The sequence below is a fragment of the Salvia hispanica genome, chromosome 6 (genome assembly GCF_029641045.1).
Source record: "Salvia hispanica isolate PSC_SH4W2 chromosome 6, Shi_PSC_v1, whole genome shotgun sequence".
Classification (NCBI taxonomy): Eukaryota; Viridiplantae; Streptophyta; class Magnoliopsida; order Lamiales; family Lamiaceae; genus Salvia; species Salvia hispanica.
This window is the reverse complement of record NC_142697.1, coordinates 39,745,680-39,767,126: the sequence shown is the minus strand read 5'-3', so window position 1 is coordinate 39,767,126 and position 21,447 is coordinate 39,745,680. Positions and strand designations below refer to the sequence as shown.

At 34.8% G+C, this 21,447-nt stretch overlaps 3 protein-coding genes across 7 annotated transcripts; 2 read left to right on the top strand and 1 right to left on the bottom strand.

The window, feature by feature from the left end:
* The first annotated feature begins 1,745 nt into the window (after positions 1-1,745).
* On the top strand, positions 1,746-6,664 carry LOC125205715 (ENTH/VHS/GAT family protein). Of its 3 annotated transcripts, none has more exons than XM_048104786.2 (10): positions 1,746-2,098; positions 3,110-3,221; positions 3,485-3,563; positions 3,665-3,763; positions 3,842-3,955; positions 4,409-4,569; positions 4,696-4,771; positions 4,972-5,072; positions 5,368-5,529; positions 5,669-6,664. In XM_048104786.2, the coding sequence occupies exons 2-10, from the start codon at positions 3,121-3,123 to the stop codon at positions 6,066-6,068; spliced, it is 1,293 nt and encodes a 430-aa protein (XP_047960743.1). In that variant the 5' UTR covers positions 1,746-2,098; positions 3,110-3,120; the 3' UTR covers positions 6,069-6,664. The 3 variants fall into 3 exon arrangements, with proteins under 3 accessions (XP_047960743.1, XP_047960744.1, XP_088917429.1); XM_048104787.2 differs by having other exon boundaries at positions 1,747-2,098; positions 4,987-5,072; XM_089061303.1 differs by lacking the exon at positions 1,746-2,098 and adding an exon at positions 2,112-2,602.
* Positions 6,665-7,299: 635 nt separating this feature from the next.
* On the top strand, positions 7,300-11,960 carry LOC125204514 (ferrochelatase 2). 2 transcript variants are annotated; one of them, XM_048103191.2, is made up of 10 exons: positions 7,300-7,469; positions 7,984-8,308; positions 8,409-8,552; positions 9,031-9,132; positions 9,738-9,841; positions 9,927-10,053; positions 10,225-10,380; positions 10,681-10,781; positions 10,945-11,146; positions 11,221-11,960. In XM_048103191.2, exons 1-10 carry the CDS (start codon positions 7,420-7,422, stop codon positions 11,443-11,445), a joined length of 1,536 nt encoding a protein of 511 aa, XP_047959148.1. In that variant the 5' UTR covers positions 7,300-7,419; the 3' UTR covers positions 11,446-11,960. The 2 variants fall into 2 exon arrangements, with proteins under 2 accessions (XP_047959148.1, XP_047959149.1); XM_048103192.2 differs by having other exon boundaries at positions 7,304-7,469; positions 10,228-10,380.
* Positions 11,961-12,057: 97 nt separating this feature from the next.
* Positions 12,058-15,176, bottom strand: LOC125204515 (serine/threonine-protein kinase SAPK7-like). Of its 2 annotated transcripts, none has more exons than XM_048103193.2 (9): positions 14,932-15,176; positions 14,784-14,858; positions 14,575-14,676; positions 14,344-14,466; positions 13,805-13,897; positions 13,617-13,709; positions 12,771-12,875; positions 12,592-12,690; positions 12,058-12,523 (listed from the first exon to the last, which is right to left on the bottom strand). In XM_048103193.2, the coding sequence occupies exons 1-9, from the start codon at positions 15,160-15,162 to the stop codon at positions 12,188-12,190; spliced, it is 1,257 nt and encodes a 418-aa protein (XP_047959150.2). In that variant the 5' UTR covers positions 15,163-15,176; the 3' UTR covers positions 12,058-12,187. The 2 variants fall into 2 exon arrangements, with proteins under 2 accessions (XP_047959150.2, XP_047959151.2); XM_048103194.2 differs by having other exon boundaries at positions 14,413-14,466; positions 14,932-15,169.
* Positions 15,177-21,447: the final 6,271 nt, after the last annotated feature.

The window sequence follows — 21,447 nt, the reverse complement described above, 5'->3', positions numbered from 1 at the left end:
TAATACCCTCCCTCCACATACTATATTTATTCTCTACTAAGTTTATGATCAAATTTAAATAGGAGTACATTTTAAATGAACAACTCATGGAGCAGCTCCTAATTTCTGTCTAAAAAAATAGTCTTATTCATGAATGACACATGTTTTTATAAAAAATTAATAAAATAATAAATAGGAGAAAAAATAGAAAACTTAGAGAGATATAGAAAAAGTAAATAAAGTATAGGAGAGATAAAAAAAAGTACTAGGAAAAGTATGAGTAAATTTTTTTATTTTTAGAAATAAAACTATTTTTTATTAATATTTAAAAATGATAAAATATGACTATTTTTCGTAGACGGAGGAATATAAGGGAAGTTTGAAGTGCATTTTAGTCTACATAGTGATTTCGTAAACATATGACAATAAAATATCAAAAGATTAGTTCATTTTGGCCGGGGAGTATCTATGATTGGGCCTTGTAGAATATCAACACGACATTTTAATACCAATATAAAAAATCTTTCAACATAATTCCATAAATAATTGTGCTGTTATTTTATTCTGTCCAGGACTTATTGGTCCATTCTATATTTATTAACCTATCTCACACAATTCCATTGTTTATAATGCTCAATTATATACTTTATTAACTATTGTTACTAATGGACCCACACTAATTATTAATGCTATAGTAATAAATTGATTAAGATCGTTCATTCATAACACATTTAATAAAATTTGGCAAATAGTAAAAGCTCAGATACACATGCGTAAGTGCGTGGCATACGCACTTGCCCAGTGTTTGGTGCTCAATATGATAATTAAGATAAGTAAATACTAATATTCACTTGATAAAATTTTATCTACGTGCAATAATTTACAAACTCATAAAAAAACAAATTATACATAAATATTTGAGTGTGTTAAATTTGACCTTAATCTAGAAAATTACTCGACTGATTGGATCAATAGAGTAGCTACTATTTCTTGTGAAATAATGGACTTTTATCAAAGTTAGACAAAAAAAATATGAACCATCTATTCACTATCGTTACTACTATAATATTGTTGATCAACCATAAAACAAGAAAACTAAAAAGATGGATAACATGGATGGACAAGTGCTTCTTCTGCAAACAGCTAGACATAATTTAAGTCAATGACTTAGATCTTTGTTTTTGAACAATGATATTTGTTGGAGAATAATACACCTTATATGAGGAAATATTGTTTTATTGAAGTTATATGACTCATGTTTAACTATTGTTATATGGATGTATATATTCCAATTCAAGGAACAAATGGTACAAAACATAATATCATATTGTTATTCAGCCGTCCACACGGGTAGTTTTTCAAGAAGGTAATCGAGTACAAGGTTATTGGCTCGAATCCCGACAATGACAATGTTAGAGCTTCACTCAACAATGTGTGCGCACCAAGTACGAGAGCATTTCTTTAATAAATAAACTGATATCAAATTATGATTTACCCTCTCACTACTCTATCGGATCAGGATATTGAAGCCCCGAAGGCTATGGATTCGTTTTTTTGAGTACAAGGTTGTTATTCAGATTTCATTGTAAACAGTAATTAGTAGTACTAGTACTTAACTCTAAACAACTTTCAACCAATAATCCCAAACTAAATCGGAAGTAAAAAAAAGGCAGGGGTATATATGTCCAACAAATTATGAGCGGTGTGGCGCTAGCCATTTTTCACAATCCAAATATCGCCGCTATTTATCGACGCTATCCTTTTCACATCTCTGCTCAGAAATTCAGCACACTCACACACTAACACAAGAATGATTTAAAAAATCAAATCCAGACACAGATTCTGGACACCTCTTGGTTTTATCATTGTTATTAGGCGTCGCTAAATTAACAGTATGGAAAAAGTTGAAATCATGGAAAGAATATAAAGCCTCTTAAAGCGGAAAAAAAAAGAAAAAAAATACAGTTCACAGAGAATCTCAATTTACTATCCTTTTTTCTTGATGATTGATACACCTATTTATACAGTTGTACATACGTGTCATCTATGATTACAGCTATATGTACGTACTAATTGGGGAGCTGGGGCTGCTGGTTTTACTCTTCTGCTTGCTTCTCAGGTGGGCAATTTCTCTCTCTTGATGATTAGGACTTAATTGATCCGGATCATTCATTTTTTTGTTTTGTTATTGTTCCCGAACTCAACATTTTGATTTTAGTTTACGATGAGTTACTTAATTTTGAGATCTGGTGCTAAATGGGTGTGGGATTGAAGGGTTTAACTTTAATTTGTATGGTTATAATTGTGGTGATTGAGTGGCTGTTAAGGAATAGGATGAATGATGAAGATGGAGATGGATAAACCCATTTTTTGTTTTCTTTTCAATTTTTGAATTGGGTTAAAGTTATTATGAGGAGATGAAAATGATGGATGATTATCTGGATCTTTACGTTTGCAATTGGTTGTTTGTTATTCACTAAAATATTTTAAAATACATTTCTTCTGATTGATTTCCCCTCTCTCTCTATTTATCTTTTTCTCCCCTCCTTGTTTTTGTGGGAATTTCAGGATTGTGTTACTTTCTTCTAATTGCTGGATTTGAATTAATTTTAGCCCTGTGAAGGTAGATGGCACAATTGATCAAGGATACAAGAGTTGATATGTTTTAGCATAGTTAGCTAGCCAACTGAATTTCAGAAATCTGAAACAGTTCTCAAAATGCTTCTTGATGTTCAATAGTAGTTGCTGATGTTTTGTATGGCTGATTCGGGGATGCTATCTGCTCTGGGTGGTCCTATTGATGAACTATTTTATTTTATGATTTTGAGCCTCAGTCTTGGATGATCTCAACTTTCTTACCTACTATGTCTTCTTTGATTGGCAAACAAGAAATATAGTTCTCGTAGTTATGTGTTTTAGTGCATGCGCACATAATATTCAGCGTTCCTCCCATAACTGATCAGTCATAACTTGTGAGCGTGAAAGGTTGTTGATTGTGGAAAAGATTAGCACTGTAGTATAGAGTGTAAAAGCTTTAGTGATGAGCTTATGGAGTAGTTTCTTAAGCTCTGTGATATATAGTAAGATATCTTTTCTGCTTGGTGATGTTTTCTGATAATCCTTGCTGAAGGGATCATAAATATGGCATCTGAACTTGTAAATGCTGCAACAAGTGACAAACTCAGTGAAACAGACTGGACAAAGAACATAGAGATTTGTGAACAGGTCGCGCAGGATCAAAGGTAACTCTTACTATGCTATAACTTATAATGATGTACGGTGCTCTTCTAGATGATGTTTTGTACATTTTCATTGCTGAACTAAAGGTTTTTTGGCATAAGATTTTATTGATAAGTTTCTAATATCTTACAGTCCTTCACTCTTTTTTCTACTTATTTTTGTTTAGTTCCAGAATCAGATTAGTTAAACTCTCGATTTATTCCTTGCTCCCTTGATAATGTCGTATGTATTTATTTAGTTGTGCTTGGCGTTCATAACAATGCAGACTAGCTAAAGATGTTGTCAAAGCTATTAAGAAACGTCTGGGGAGCAAACACCCTAATACACAACTCTTCGCCGTAATGGTGAGTGCAATTTTTAAATTCTTCCACTATCGGCTATGGAAGACTTTTTTGATTGGCATCAAACATGATTTACTTCCTCTTGCTCTCAACTTACTTAACAGCTGTTGGAGATGCTGATAAACAATATTGGAGAACCTATACATAAGCAAGTTATAGATACAGGAGTTCTCCCCATACTTGTGAAGATAGTTAAGAAAAAGGTGGGTATTTTGCTATACCAGTTTCTCAGTACTCAGCTGATTATAGGTGTTACATTATTCTCGTCATCCTTCTTGTAGTCGGACCTTCCAGTACGGGAAAAGGCCTTTCTCCTATTAGATGCAGCTCAGACATCTGTTGGTGGTGCTTCTGGGAGATTTCCTCAATATTATTCATCATATTATGAATTGGTGGTAGGTATCCATTGCTGATTTTGTCTTATTACCACGTTACAAGTTTCAACAATAATGGATAAAGTTAAATTGGTTGATTACTAGTTGAGTTTTGTCTCACATACTTAGAGGCTCAGCCAAATACTTCTTCACTTTAATAAAAGTTGACTAATGCTATGAAATAGTTACACAATCCAGTTAAGTTGAAATCCTAATTGGTTTTAGATGCTGCTTTTTCCAGTGAGTCGGTGACAACGTCCAGTTGTAATGTAATTACATAACCTGTGGATCTACTTTATGTGAATCCCTCGATATATATCTGTACTTGGTGCTTATTGAGTTTTACTATTATTTACCATTCACAAAGAAAACCTTGGACACTGCCAGAGTTCAACATAGCCATGTCAAGACACTATTTATTTTGGCTAAACTAATTTTTTATAACCAGTGTCAAAATTGGAAATTATTTCCCAGAGTGCAGGAGTGAAATTTCCTCAGAGGCCACATGATAACCCAAACCCTCAAGCTACCCAACATGTGGATAAGCCGCCTACTCCACCTAACAAGGAGCCTGCTGCTCCTCAATCTGCAACAAATGCTCCAGAAGCACAAGCGCACGCTGTTCCAGAATCAAGGTATAACTTTTGCAAATATGTATAGCGTGCCAGCTTAACAAATTGAAGGAAGAAACTTGTTCTCAACAGTTTTTTCCATGCTGTAGTTTTCTTCATTTTACTGAACCGTCCACAACTTTGCTTCAGTATTCTTCAGAAAGCTGGAACCGCATTGGAGGTACTGAGGGATGTCCTTGATACTATTCATACACAGAACCCTGAGGTATTATTCTGCTGATGATGATAAGCTCAAATCTTCTTAACTTGCAATCTGATGTTGACTTTCATTTCGATGACCATACAAAGTACAACAAAAATCTATGGTCAAATAAAGAAGTGGCATTCCGAAATATATTGTTGCAGTTGCTAGAACAGTAAACAATGGAATGCAGTTGCCTTCAGTAATGCACTCATAATCATTAGTTATTGTTTTCCCAGGGAGCAAAGGATGAGTTCACACTAGATCTTGTGGAACAGTGTTCATTTCAAAAACAGCGAGTGATGCACCTGGCAATTACTTCGCGGTAAGTGATGATATTTTCTGAAAGAATCTCATTGCTACCATGCAATACCCTCTCTGTTGGCAACAATTGTAGATTCGTAGCTTTGTAACCTAGCTTGGTACATCAACTCCCATACCTTCATCGTCACTTCTGTTAGCTTTAATTTTCCAAAATTTTGAGAATATGAATGTGATATTGTTATATTAGGTGACACATTTTCAGTTGATGTCGATAGTAAATATTTTCAATGTTACAAGTGAGCGGTAGCGGTATCATTATCAAAATGATAAAATCTCAATTTGTTTATATCTCATAGGGATGAAAAAGTTGTCACACGAGCAGTCGAGCTTAATGAGGAGCTTGAAAGAGTGCTGCGAAGACATGATTCTCTTCTAGCTGGCAGAATGATGCCTAGTACAACTCACACTGGCCATGAGGAAGAGGAGGAAGAGGAAGAGCCTGAACAACTTTTTCGGCGGTATGCATATTATGTGGCCAATTTGTGTTATTCTAATTAAAGCTTGTTTAGACATTGGTTCCACATTCTGTTTGATTTTTCATGTGTTATTTTTTTTCTCAGCTTTTCCATCAATATAGCTGCTTCTTATGTTGGACAGGATAAGGAAAGGAAAAGCTTGTGTGCGACCTGAAGATGAAGACCACCAGAGTGATCGACCAATGGGGTTGATGGGGCACCCTGTTCCTGGGGAAATGTTACATCGCCCACTCATAAGGCCCCTAACTGTGGAGCGCCAGCAGGAAGCTACACAGCGGCCTAATATAGAGCCTAAGCCAGAAACCATCAGGCCATTGCCTCTGGCAGTAAATCCGGAAACAAATGTTGGTAGACCTGCAGTGGCAATCCCTCCCCCGCCTGCTAAACACGTCGAGCGTGAAAAGTTCTTCCAGGAGAACAAGACAGATGGATCAGCTCTTAATGGCCACATAAGAAACCTTTCATTGCACAGTAGAAATGCCAGTAGCTCTCACAGTGGAAGTACAGAATTTAGCGACTGAGCTAAAGGTATTATTGCTCTGGAAAATGTTTACCCTTTTTCTTCAATTGATTGGATGTAGTGCTGCTGTGGAGATTTGAGTTGATTGCCACCATTGTGCCTTAAAATTGACGATCGCTCCAGAGGTATTCAGCTGGAACATGGGATGTTGTGGGAACTTACTGTCGTTCTCAGAAGTCTGTTTGTTGGGATAGGTACTTTGAGGTTGACTACTGGTAGTTGTTTCACAAACTTGAGGTTTATAGCAAGATGGTGAGCTTGAGGTTGACGACTAGTAGTTGTTTCACAAACTTGAGGTTTATAGCAAGATGGTGAGCTTGAGGTTGACGACTAGTAGTTGTTTCACAAACTTGAGGTTTATAGCATGATGGTGAGCTTGAGCTTGAATTTTTTTTTTTATATAGAAAGTGTGATGTTATACAGACCAAATAGCTATATTTTGTTCTATATTTCCTTCAAATTTGGTTTCTTCTGTAGATAATTTGTTGTATTTTGTAGGTGTAGTGGTTGTGGATTTATATAGTATGGTTAAACTGCTTATTGGTAGTCGAACTGAAATATTTTGTGCTAGTTAAAATTACAGTTTTTTTCGTTGTACCTTTTTTGCTTTTTAAACTGTTCAACTTCGTTATTTGCTAGAGGTCGCCGTTGAGTACCTTGAAATATGCATAGATGCAAGATAGAGAATATCAAAGAAAAGATTTTGTCATATTAAGTTGAAGGGAAATCCACACTTATACCGGGGTCGTTTTATCAATTAGTGCATGTAATTCTTGCATAAAGGTCATGCTAATTTTCTTTGTATCGTCCTTGAAGGTACAACCATTCTTATGCTGGAAATAATAAAATCCCATATTTTCTATGGGTAACTAGGACAATTTAGAAAATTGAGAAACATTAAAATTGAGCATTTTAGAAAAAGAAAAATCATAAATTTTGATTAAATTATGGTATATCATGTTAACCATAAAATTGTATTATCTGAAATGACATTTAGAAAAATCACAATATAGTCTATTTATAAAGAAAATAATGTCGTTTTGTTATGAGATAAATGGGAACTAATCCAAACTTCATATTAACCAGACAAATTTGAAATTAGAATTTTTAGTTGAATTTGGTATAAATTTGTTATCATATTTTATATTGAATTGGTATTTTGTTGTTGAGATAAAAAATTGGGGAGTAAGTGAAAATGGGAAATATCCATTGCATGAATTTGTGAGCGAGGAGGAAAGAGTAATCCGCGACACACGTGGCCAAGTGCCAATACACAAACAAAATAGCCACACTCTTCAGCAACCAGTGTTCCACTGTTCCTCTATTTCCACAATCTCCTTCGCAATCTCAAGATGAACCAATCCTCCATGAATATACGAATTCAAGCTCCTTCTCCGTCTCTGTAACTTCTTCCTTATCTCTTACTGCTGTTTCGCTTCCAATTATGCTTATAACTGGTGTTACTGAGTGTTGCAGTGTATTAATTTAGGGCTAATCCGTGATTTATCTGTTTGTGTCTTACTTTTGGGGCTTCTACCATGTCAAATTTTTTGGTTTTCCGTGAAGAAGTTGAGTTCAGTTCTTTTTGCAGCTCACTTTTCAAGGGAGGGCAAAATTAGGGCTTAAATTTGTTGGTCTTTATAGATTTCAGTATTTTCTATTTATTGTTGCAGTGTGGCTTAGGAGAAGACTTTAGGGAAAAAACCTTTTGACTAAGTATACTAGTTAAATCGATTAGAAACTTTCCTGTGTCTTCAGAATTCCCAACTTAAAGTGGTAAAGGCTTGAATTAATTAATGATGTAGGGTGAAACAGAAGTCAGCATATTGTGCGTTGCCTTTTTGTCCTCCAGTTTTAAGGTTTATGCATAACACTTCTGAAAAATTCTGATGTTACATGCTATCTTTTCCTCACAGACTACTGCCACGTGCCAAAGTCTACTCTCAGGGAATGTGTCCTTGTTTAAGGATGCAATTGGAAACGTGTTCCAATCCTAATCTTTTAAAGACGTCCATAGTTTCAAGATGCCCCTCCGGGTGGTCCAAGACATCTTCTGTATTTGCAGAGAAACCAATTAAGCATTCAACACGACCAGGAGCTGTGGTTACCTCTGGCTCTCAAGAAACGTCCACCCCTGCCCTAGTTGGTAATGAAAAGATTGGAGTTTTATTGCTTAACCTTGGAGGTCCTGAGACTCTAGATGATGTACAGCCGTTCCTGTTTAATCTTTTTGCAGATCCAGTTAGTATCTCTTGGCTACACCATTCTATTCATTTTGCTGGCAATTTGTGGAAGTGACTTACAATTCTTTTCTCTGTTGTTTTTGCATATTGGGAAGTAGGATATTATTCGACTGCCAAGATTATTTCGCTTTCTTCAGAAGCCCTTGGCACAGTTTATATCTGTTGCTAGATCGTCGAAGAGCAAAGAAGGATATGCTTCAATCGGTGGTGGTTCTCCACTGCGTCGTATCACTGATGCTCAGGTAGGATCTTATTGATATGAATTGAAACACTACCTTAAGATAGGGTATGTTGAAGGTTGTAATTCAATTTCTCCTGAATCCATAATAACACCAACATCAAGCAGGTACTTTTATTTTCATTAGTTAGTTAGGAGCATAGAATGTGAAGTTGCATAAATAAATATATCTTGGTAACATTGTATATTTCAGTGCTTTCTATAATGTATTTTGCTCTTTGTTTGTTTCATGTGGGGTTTGCATCCTGGAAAGAATGGGAGAATAGTATGCCATATTTGGAAAGGTCCATTCATCAATAGAATCTTTGCCAGATGAGAACTGATATAACTTGATACTTAATGTTAGTTAATAAACTTGTTTATCATTCTAAATTTGACTGCTGTGACCATTGGGGAGTAATATACAATTAAATTCTCGAGGTGGTTTTGATATAGTTCATATCTTATAAGTCGATTAAACTGTACCAAATTGCTATCTCTAGGCTGAGGAGTTGAGGAAGGCACTATGTGACAAGAATGTACCTGCAAAAGTTTATGTTGGTATGCGCTACTGGCATCCGTTCACTGAAGAAGCTATTGAACAGGTATGCTTACTTTTGAGTTTTCTTGAAATTAAACAACTACGTTGACGACTCTGCAGCCGTTGTGTATAAAGTATAAACCTTTGGCTTATAGCAACTAATAGCTGGAATGTGATTTCTTTGTTAATTATCCTAGGTCTAGCCTCACACTTAATTCTTGTACTCCCTCCGTCCCAGAAAATTTGTCACATATTTTCATTTCTGTCCGTCCCACAAAATTTGTCACATTTCACTTATTTACCATTTTTTATTCCACATTCCACAAACTCATTCTCACTCACATTGTATTATAAAACTAATATTTAAAAATAGGACCTGCATTCCACTAACTTTTTCAACTCACTTTCCATTACATTTCTTAAAACCCGTGCCCGGTCAAAACGTGACAAACTTTAAGGGACGGGGGGAGTGTTTCATAGGAGATCATTCTCTGTTGTGAAACTGTGTCTTTACTTTAAATAAGCTCTTATTAAACTTATGGTGTAAAATCTTTATATGGGTGTCAATAGAGCTGATCAGGCACACAGTTATTTGGTGCTTCTAGCATTACAGCTTTCGGTATGTATCGTTACCCCTGAATAAATTTCTTGTGACTCTCATTTGTCTAGATTAAGCGAGATCAAATTTCAAAGCTTGTTGTGCTTCCACTCTACCCCCAATTCTCAATCTCTACTAGTGGTTCAAGTCTTCGGCTTCTGGAGAGTATATTCAGGTTCTTATATCTGGATGTAAAATTTCAAGTATGAATCTTTCATGGCTAAGTAAGCCCCGTTTCATGAAAGATTGTTATTCTTTAGGGAGGATGAATATCTAGTCAACATGCAGCATACTGTAATTCCTTCCTGGTACCAGCGGGAAGGATATATAAAAGCTATGGCAGATTTGATTCAAAAAGAGTTGGAAAAATTTGATTGTTCTGAGGAGGTAATGATGACGGTGGTAATTTTATATGCTTCATTCCTTCCATTCCAACAAATGCTGAAGCTGCTTTGTACTACTATAAGCTATTTACATGATTGAATCAGAAACTCAAAATTTAAAAGAAACACTTTTTTGGATGCACATTCTATTTAATTTGATGATAGTTGTTTATAGCAGGTGATGATTTTCTTTAGCGCACATGGGGTACCACTTGCATATGTAGAGGAAGCTGGTGATCCATACAAAGCCGAGATGGAGGAGTGTGTTGACTTGATAATGGAAGAACTAGAAAAAAGAAGGGTAAATAATGCATATACCCTTGCCTATCAGGTATGATACTTTTATAGCTTTGCATTTTGTAAAAGTAATAAGCGTGTGTTTCAGATCTATGGTGTAAAAATTCGCCACGAAATTGCTTTTGCTCTGTCTTTTGTGCCCTCATTCATGTTGCACATGCTTCTGCAAGTTTTCCACCAGCATGTGGTTCCAGTGCAACCAATTCAACTTCATGCTAATGGTTTCACAATTATTTATATAAGTCCACATTCTTGCGTCTTTGCAATTTGTCTTTTCCCTTGGCCTGTAGTTATTTCTTCACTGTTTTGATTTTTTTTCCATAATCTGTTACAGAGTAGAGTCGGACCTGTAGAATGGTTGAAACCCTACACAGATGATACAATCATTGAACTAGGACAAAAAGGAGTGAAAAGTCTTCTAGCTGTCCCAATTAGGTGAGACTCTGTGATCAGTACATGCCACCATTTTGCTCATATTTTCTATAGCTTCAAGATAGCAGAAGGGGTATATACTAAGGATCACTTTTCGTCCTCTATCTGATATGGCTGTTTCAACTGGTAGTTGCTCACATGTTTTTCCATCATTATTTTACCACAGTTTTGTAAGCGAACATATTGAAACCTTGGAGGAAATGGATGTTGAATACAAAGAATTGGCTCTAAAATCTGGCATAGAAAAGTGGGGACGAGTTCCTGCACTTGGTTGTGAGCCTACATTTATTTCAGATTTGGCTGATGCGGTTATAGAAAGTCTTCCATATGTTGGAGCGATGGCTGTCTCGAATCTTGAAGCTCGACAGGTAATTTATTACTATTATTCATTCTCTTTGTACAACTGTCCAGATTTTAAAGGTGTCTATGGTTTTTTCTGCAGTCTTTGGTCCCACTCGGCAGTGTAGAGGAGCTATTGGCAACATATGATTCACAGCGCAGGGAGCTTCCTGCACCCGTAGTAGTTTGGGAATGGGGATGGACTAAAAGTGCTGAAACATGGAACGGAAGAGCAGCCATGCTAGCAGTTCTTGTTCTGCTTGTGCTCGAGGTGACCACTGGGGAAGGTTTTCTTCACCAGTGGGGTATATTGCCCTTGTCTTGGTGACAACAATTTCCCCTATTTCCTTTCATCCTCTTACTCGCCTCTATATATACCTACACTCTGTGAAATATATATATGGGCCCTAGATATAAGAAAGATACTACTGCTTTTGAGGAAAACCAAGAATGAAAAATATCAGAAGTTATCTTTATAAGTTGGATGCAGAGAAAGAAGGATATTCACACATCAGACCTTCGGATCTATCAGAGGCTACTGCTGCAAACTTCAGGACTTGTACGAGGAGGAATCGGGAAATCAAAAGGCTGTGAAATTGAGACCCTCATAGTTTGACAGTCACTTGGCCTACAGGTTAGTTTTCCAGTCGGGTTTGCAGCAGAGTTTCTCTTCCACTCTCCTTTTGTTTTGCTTCAATTTTATGTTGAACGAACACAGTGTTGTATACACCCCTAACATTTGATATTCATGCCCGCTTATAAATTTGTCAAGTTGTATTAATGAAAATATTAATGCTGTTCATGCATATCGATGAATTATGAGAACTTCGTTTTGAATTTGTATATGCTTATTAATTATTATCCTTTTATGTCATAGTAGTATTTTTGTTGGACTTTATTTTGACTGTTTTATTTCTCGCCTGATAAATCTGTTACATAATAAGTAGTAATAGTTGATTCAGTCTGTTTATTGATGGAGTAGTTTGATGTTGGATGAGTTAGAACTTCATGCTATAGAATTCAGAATTAAAGATGTAAAACATAATATGTTGCTTTGGCATAAGAATCCATCATTTGAGATGAAACTCCCCACTAGCATGAACTTGCTTAACTTGTGCTTCATAATAATCTTCTTCCTCTTCCTCCTCGACGTCCTCATCCTCCTCTTCAACCTCGTCTTCTTTCTCTGCATCCTCCTCTCCTCCCCATCTGAAGCCGAGGGGCCTGGATGCCGCAGGAGGTTTCCGGGCTTCACTGACAATCTTCATGATCTCCTCAACGCTCTGAAGTGAAGACAAGCTGGGGTTGTCTCTCCGGTAATACACTGCTTGATTTGCCTCTGTAAGTTCACGTGGTAAGTTCTTCAAGAACCATGGATGGTTCTTGATCTCCTTTATGTTGATTCTCTGCAGCATGCAGTTAGTTAATACAGTTTTAATTCGATGATATACGTATAGATAAGATATATACATACCCGAGTGGAATTTGCAACGAAAATACGTGAGAGCAGGTGCCTGCAGTCTTGGGAGATATGGACATAGTCTGGGATTGTGTATTGTGTAGCCATTATTCTCTGCAGAATTAATGGATCATCAAAATATTATATACTATTCTTTATAATTCTTGTGCGCGCACACACACACGGACACTCACTGTAATAGTTTTTCTGAAATTCTTGGGGTCGTCTGGATCTTCGAACGGGTAAGCTCCCACAAGCATCACGTATAGAGTAACTCCACAAGACCACACATCTGCCATCTATTTCCCAAAGTATAAACAAAAATTAACATCTACTGTATTTGCTTATGTGAAAAGAATAATCCTGAATGAGGAGATATGTTTAGTGTATATTACTCAATGAAAAAGAAAATGTATGATTGAGATGATAATTAATTCGAGTTGAAGAAAGTGCACTATTAGACACTAGTATTATATTTTGGGATTTCCATACTATTTGTGACAGCCCATGTGTTCAACCATGTTACTCATTTTTATATGGCAAAGAGTTTGATCTACTCCAATTCCCTGGCATATAAAAAGAGTGCATTTTTATATATTCCCTAATTGGATATAATGAATTGTACTTAAGTAATTATGAAAGTAAACTAAAATGTACACTATTGAAATTGAAATTGAAATTGAAATTGAAGAAAAAGGATTTAAAACTAAAAATAATTATTAAAACACATAAGTGAGATACTAATATAAATGAGATAGAAGATTCCAAATGTCCATCATCACCATATCATGCCATGTGACCCTGTCCCACAGCCCAATCAGTCCCTAATTATTCCTCTAATTGTGTTTATAAGTGTTATTTATTGAAGTGTGTTGTTCTCCACAACAAATAATTTACATTTTAAAAGATAAAGGTAATGTTTAATTCAAGTAAGTAACAAGGATTATATATAAAAAAAAAAGTAATGAACAATATATACAAAGATATTCAAGGTAACGGTGACATTATTTCATGGACGGAGAGGGTAATAAATTTGGTACCTTGCCGTCGTACTCTCGACGAGAGAGGACTTCAGGTGCTATATACGCCGGCGTTCCTACCGTAGATTTGGGCCTCGAGTGTAACACTGATGACTGATAATAATATACATCACAATTTTAATTAATAAATTAATTGTCTGATCAATTAATATATCCAAATAATTGATATGATAATTTAAGAGTTGAACCTTGGAGTAGCCAAAGTCACAAATTTTGAGGCGGGGTGCTGGGCTTCCGTCTAACAGCGTATTTTCCAATTTCAGATCTCTGTGACATATTTGCTGCATTTTGCACATGCATTTTTCAAACAAATATATTAAATCCAATGAGACGTTAATTAAATTCTAAAGCATGGGTTTGAATGTATTATTGCACTACATTTCATGGCAATTTTAAGTAAGAAATAATTAAAGTAAAGCAAGATTAAATTCGGACGGCACTTAGATGCTTTTAAAGTAGTACTTATTTAGTAATTAATTACTTTGAAACTGGATCCAAGTATATATTCTTATTGTTTTACATTTTCACATAGTTTCTTATATTGGATCCAAGTTTATTCTATTTGTTTTGCATTTTCACTTGGTTTCTCATATGATCATATCCCAATATTAATCCCTATAGTGTTGAATAATGTTTATATAAGCTATTTTTTATTTCAAACTTGAATATAGAAATAAAATTGCACACACTATATTTTAGTGTAAATTAAGGGGTGAGATTTAATTACTTTGGTGAATATTCGAAGAGGGCTAACTAGATTTTGATAATTAGGATGTATGGTACATAGTACACATACCATGGAGTGGCAAAAGGAGACTCCAGAAATCAACTGCTGGAAGAAGTACCTCGCCTAATATAAAAATATAGTCAGGAAATAAGACAAAAAGAAATGATAAAATAACCGAATTATTTATTTCATTATCTTATAATAGTAGTAGTAGCATATGTGACATCTGACCTCATCTTCACTAAATCGACCAGCACTGCAAATCCGATCAAATAGCTCTCCACCAGCTGCATATTCCATCACGATTGCCAAATGTGTCGGCGTCAAAACCACCTAATCCAACCAACCAACCATTATTTTTTTAATTGATTAGTACTTAATTAATTGCCAATCAAAATAAAAAATAAAAAAATTGGAAATGAGATAGATCCATCCAACACCTCTTTGAAACGAATAATATTGGGATGGCGAAGTGATCGGTGGTTGATAATTTCCCTGGCAACATTTTCATCAATCTGCAATGAATGATGTGAAAATAATTAGGAAAAGGTATGTATATATAGAAGTATAGATTAATTAATACTATACCTTATGTCCACGCTCAATATATTTCATGGCAACGAGCTCCTTGGTTTCTTTATGCCTGAGAAGCCTTGCAACTCCGAAATTTCCAGCTCCAAGATGCTTCACAACATCATATTTCTCCATCTCTCTTTTCTCTTTCAAAAAATAAAACTCACTATCTTTGTTGTTTACTCCAACTATATAGATACACCTATATATATAGCTAGGTGGGCTACTTGCCAATAAACAATTCATATTATATTATATCCATTTTCTTATAATGTGAAAAGTGAAAACACCCCTCTAAATTTTATACTAATAATCAATATATATATGGTACTCATTTGACTTAGATCTGCCTGTCACTCTTAATTAGCCCATGTGGTCACTATATTATGCTTTGCCTAACTATCTGACAGTTTGTGTATGGACAAGGGTAGAGGATCGAATACTTAAAAAAACAAAAAGAGGATCAATCATCAAATGATAAACCACCATTGCACTCTTTTCATGAATCATGATAATGGTTTTAATGCATACCATGATGTCTGTTCTAATATTAATGCTTTTTTTTTATGTCTACAATAATGGTAGCTAATAAATAACGTTTGTTTTCTTCTATGGAATTGAATTTGCATGCATGAATAAGGAGAAGTAATGACTAGTCCCACATCTATTACATATAATTAAATAGGAATATATATTTACTTATTGTGAATTGAAAAAGAAAATGAAAATTGGTGAATGTTATCTCTACTTCTAAAAAAACGTACTCCTATTATACCAAAATATAAAGCCTTGAGGGATCAAAATCATTGAATTTTGTGAAATTAATTTAACAAGCCAAAATTTGAACTAAAAAATCTATGGTCCTGTAAACTATATTTTATTTAAAGAACTAACATACATAGTTTAATTGATAAGGTACATAATTGCCAACCAAATAGATTGGAAATTAAGTCACGTCCTAGTTCCTTGTGAGTATGAATGTGTGCATTACAAACTATGGACAAGTGGACCTATTAACAAATTGTTGAATTTTTCAGATTATGTCTTTGTCACGTGTGACTGTCTTTTGGGGTCAGTTGACTTTAATATCTCCGACGCTAATTGATGATGATGAATTATAAGTTAGGCTGATTAACCAAATACTTATCTATTTATTTATTTTGTCAAACCTTTTACTTACATTTTGGGTTTTAATCATTTTCTGACACGTACTAGATCATATACTCCTATGTTGTACACTAGTATTTATTACTATAATAATTAAAAGAAGGGTAACACATGAAAATTATCCAAATCAATAGATGGGAAATGGAGGTCTACGGTGATGGGACTACATATTCGTCTATAATACTAATCCCACTTCCACCTACTCACCAATAAATCCTCACAAATGCATCGTTCCAATTTAATTCCATATACTCATCCAATGTCCAATGAATGAGTATGATCCAACAGTTGAGTACTATTAAACCAAAATTTTATAGTACTTTTTATATGGCAATCCTCGTGCCAATTCCACTATTTAAAGTTAAGAGTGTATATTTCACATTCATAGAATACAAGGAGAACCGAAATGATTGGAAACTGAACGTTTAATTGATCAAAAGGACTAATTAATTTATAGACTTAAAAACAACCCATAAATCCGAATTCAAAAAGAAATTAGAATCCTAAAGCGAAAAGGAAATGGAGTCGCAATTCACTTTTACCATAAATAGTAATAGGGTCATACCTTCCACTAACTCATTCCACTCACATTTCATTTAAAACTAATATATACAAGTGAGACTTATATTCCTCTAACTTTTTTCCATTCACTTTTCTTTACATTTCTTAAAACTCGTGTCACCAAGAAATGAGACTCTTAATGTCGGACGAAGAGAGTATTATTCATTTAAAAATATAAAATTATTGTAAATATTATATACAAAAGTGATATAGTAGTAAATATTTAGATTTCAAAAATATTTAAAATGTTTATTTTGTTACATATAGAATAAGATATATGGATCACAAATTATAAGTACTTTAGGACTAACACAAGATTAAAAATGATTTGGTATATAAAAAAGTAAAGATATAAAATTATTGTATATATTATATACAAAAGTGATATAGTAGTAAAGGGTCCTATTCTAATGTTTATAGCACCCTAATCCAAAATCAAGACTAAATCTTCACCCTTGAATTTTGAAATGAGTGGATGAGATTAAAGCTCACAAATCTCAATAAATAGTAGACAAAATATCAACAAAAGGGTAATACGTCATTATATTATCATATGATAATTTTCGTGAGTGTTTTTTTATATCAACATTGTGTATTACAAATATCAACAATATGACATTAGAATATCAACACAAGGACAAGAAAATATCAACACATTTTTATTGAGATTGGACATGCATAATATTGAGATTTTGCCTACAATATATTGAGATTTTTTGTTGCATTTGTTGATAACACATGTATGAAAATTAAAATATAATTTATCAAATCTCATCACCCGAACATCGTCGGAACATATGCAATTGAAATCTCGTTGGAATCCTTATTAAATTATCTTTAATTTGATATATTTTTTGCGAAAAAATAATTTAAATTGAGAGAGTTACGTAAATTTAAAGATTTGAGATGATTTTGAGGAGAGAGAATGTAGTTAGTTATAATTACTACATATAGGATTTTACATTAATACCCTTTTAATTTAATTAATAATTTATTTAAATTTAAAATATATTACACTTGACATTATATCAACCACAAGATCTTCTAATCTAATGGTTAAAAATTGGTCTCAATTTTGGATTGATAATTAGTTAGCAATTGATCACATCCCTAGTAGGGGTAAATATTTAGATTTCAAAAATATTTAAAATGTTTATTTTGTTACATATAGAATAAGATGTATGGATCACAAATTATAAGTACTTTAGGACTAACACAAGATTAAAAATGATTTGGTATATAAAAAAAGTAAAGAATGAAAAACATATATATGTTCTTGTTGAGGGTTGAACCTATGACCTATTATTTTAGTTAAAATCCCAACAATCAAACCATTGGACTACTACATTTTATATAACATTTTTTGAAAACAAATACATTTCTACACTTCACGGAGGAATATGCTATTTTCGGCTCGATTCAAGGGAAAGTTTAGGCTCTCCGAACGGTCGGGAGGGGGCGACCGTCCCCTCCTGCCCCCTAGATCCGCCACTGGTTGCAGTCAAACATCATTTATAGAGACAAGTTTCATCGAAGATGTTGACGAACAATTCTTTGCCATCTTCTCTCTCTAGGATGAACAACACAACCATGGTGGGCTTTGATGATGTAATGCTTCAACTCATGGAGAAGCTCACTTGTGGAGAACTCGGTCGCTAAGTCATCCCAATCGTAGGCATGGGAGGAATTGGTAAGATCACTTTGGCCAGAAATATTTATGAGAAACCACTTATTTCTCACTATTTTGATATATGTCTTGGGTTACAATTTCTCAACAATTTAATGTAAAAGAACTTCTTTGTGAAATTCTATCTGAAGTTGATAAAGAAAGGAAGGAAAGATTGAGTCAAATGGAAGAAGATGACATAGGATTAGCTCTCAACAAATGTTTATCATATAGAAAGTATTTTGTTGTGTTGGATGATATGTGGAGTGTTGGTGCATGGGAAAAGCCGCAATGCTATTTTCCTGACAATAGTAATGGTAGTCAGATATTGATGACAACTAGGTGATGCACTTTTTATTTGCACTATAAATACCTGCAAGTATACAGAGTAGGTATAGTATAGCAAAAGGTTAGTACCGGGTATCGAACACGGGGAAGATGTACACAAAGTGTCTATCTTCTACTAGAACTCAATTACTATCTGGAGAAACAAGAATTTTTTGTAACTTTTTGAAAACAGTAAATATTAAAAACAGTAAACAACTAAAAACAAGCAAATCACGGAGAGAAAAGTATAGAGATAAGGGGAATTCCAGGGATGTGCTTTCGCTTTAATGGTTATACAAATTCCAAACTACAATACCCTAGCACAGTTAATACTTTGAAAGGACGAGTCACCTAGCTTATGCTCATGCGATACAAACGTTGATTACTAACATTAGGGTTGTCAATCCTAACATGTAACTCCAAAAAGCTCCTAAGACCCATGAAAAGTCCTCACTCTCAATTAACAGTGCCGTATTAAAGGAAGCTAACTGTAGTGTCTACTAAGTGGATCTAACTCGCTAGAACTCTGTCACAGTTATGAAGCAAGTTGTATTGAATCATACATAATTGTGTCACTCATCATGATTAACTTAGGGAAGAAACAAAGTAAAAACAAAACGGATATTAAATAGAAAACGGAATTGTATAACCAAAGTTGCTACTAACACATCCCTAGAATCCTATGAGTTTAGTTACACATGACTGAATAAACTAAAAACATAGATTGAAGGGAAAGCAATTTGAACATAAAACTAAAGTAAATAAAATCCGTAGGTTGAATCCTTGTCGTTCTTGATGTTCTTGAAATCCTTCTTCAACTCCTTGCACAATTGAAGTACTCTAGCTTTTGATCTCTATGAATGTGTTCTTGTTGTGTGTCGGAAAAAAAACTCTTTTCTTGATGAAGCTTGAGGTCCTATTTATAGGGGAAGATTATTCCTCATCATAGAAGGAAAAGATCTTCTAAATTTGGTAAATCTTGGAGCAAATCTAGGGCTGGTCGGATTCGCCGCCTTTCTCCGGGCCGGCGGTCGCCGCGTTGGAGTCCAGAGACTCTGACCCTTCGGTGGCGGACCGCCACATGTCCTCCGGCGGTCGCCGGGCGAGACTCTTCTCCTAGCGTAAATTTCCGAGGCGGGCCGCCACATAGCTCTGACCGCCGGGCGCCGGCGGTCGCCGTACAACTTCGCGGCGGTCGCTGGTCGCCGCCTGACTCCAGATTTCCAGACTATGCGTTTTTACTCCCCTTTTCGGCTCAAATATGCACATTTCTCACAAAACACGTCAAAATACCAAAATGTATAGAATATGCAAATAATGGACATGTAGAGTGATTTTGATGACAAAAACGGACCAAATAATGGCCTTAAAACAGTGCAAAATCCGGGCGTATCACTAGGCTATCAATTTGAGATCTCAATTGGATAGAACTGATGGCCTTAAAATGAAATTTTTGGACGAGGAAAGTAGTTGGAATATGTTTTGCAGAATTGTGTTTGGAGGAAAAGGTTGCCCTTCAAAATTGGAGAAGATTGGAAGGAAGATTGTGGAAGACTTCCATTATCAATTGTTGTGATAGGAGGTGTTTTAAGAAAACTGGATCAAACTGAAGAATATTGAGAATCTATTAAGGGAAGCATAAATTCACTAGTGAATTTGGAGAATGATAAGCATTGCTTGAAAATACTAAAGTTGGGCTATAATAATTTGCATGTTTATCTTAAGCCGTGCTTTTTATATATGGGAACATATGAGGAGGATGAAGACACGATGACTGACCTTTGAAGACCTGCTGACCAGATGTCTGATCTCTAAAGACGGTTTGTAACAACAGTTAGCATTTTTGAACTATTATGAACTTGTAATAGAATTTGTTCATAAGAAATGAATTTGTAAAATCTTTTCCAAACTCTTGTTCATTTCAGTTTTTGAGTTCATAGATGCTCCATCTATCCCACTGAAATAGGTCTCTTTTTTTTCCGCTCGTCCCATAAAAATAGGCCATATCTATGACAACCTTTTTTTATGTACCCCGGCATCAACTACACAATTTCAACTACTTTTTCTCCTTCTCTCTTACTTTACCAATTACAGATTAAAACCCGAGTCAACACTGAATGACCTATTTCTGTGGGACGGAGAAAGTATCTTGTAATTTATACCTTGAAGAACCAACATCAAATGTGTTATTGTTTCGTCTTGCTTTAAAAATATGTGCATTTTAAATGACACGAGAAATAATGAACAATTGGTAAAGTAAGAGAGATGAAAAGAATGGTAGATGAAGTAGGGTTAGTGGATAATAGAACCCACATTATTATTTGTGTTTTATAAATTTTAATTAATGGTGGGTCATACCGGTATAAGTTGTAAACTAATTGATGTATATGGATAATGACACGAGAATTAATACACACTTGGTAAAGTAAGAGAGATGAAAAGAATTGTAGATCACTACAAAAAATACGCAAATTACCAACGGAAATATCCTTGGATAATAGCAATTTATCCGTTGGTAAACAGGGCTACCAAGGGATTACCAAGTGATAAAATCCATAGGTAAAATCAACGTGACTAATTTTTTTTACCAAGGGAACTAGGACGTCGGAAAAATTTCCAACGGAAAAACCGTTGGTAATTGTTGTTTAGGGCTTTGGATAATTACCAACGCGGTATCGTCCGTTGGTAATCTTCCAGAAATATAGCAGCACAATTTAATTATTTTTCTACTGACCTATACACAAAATCATGTTTCTTCTAGCTACATTACAGAAATAATCAACCAATACTAACCAACCAAATGAGAATCT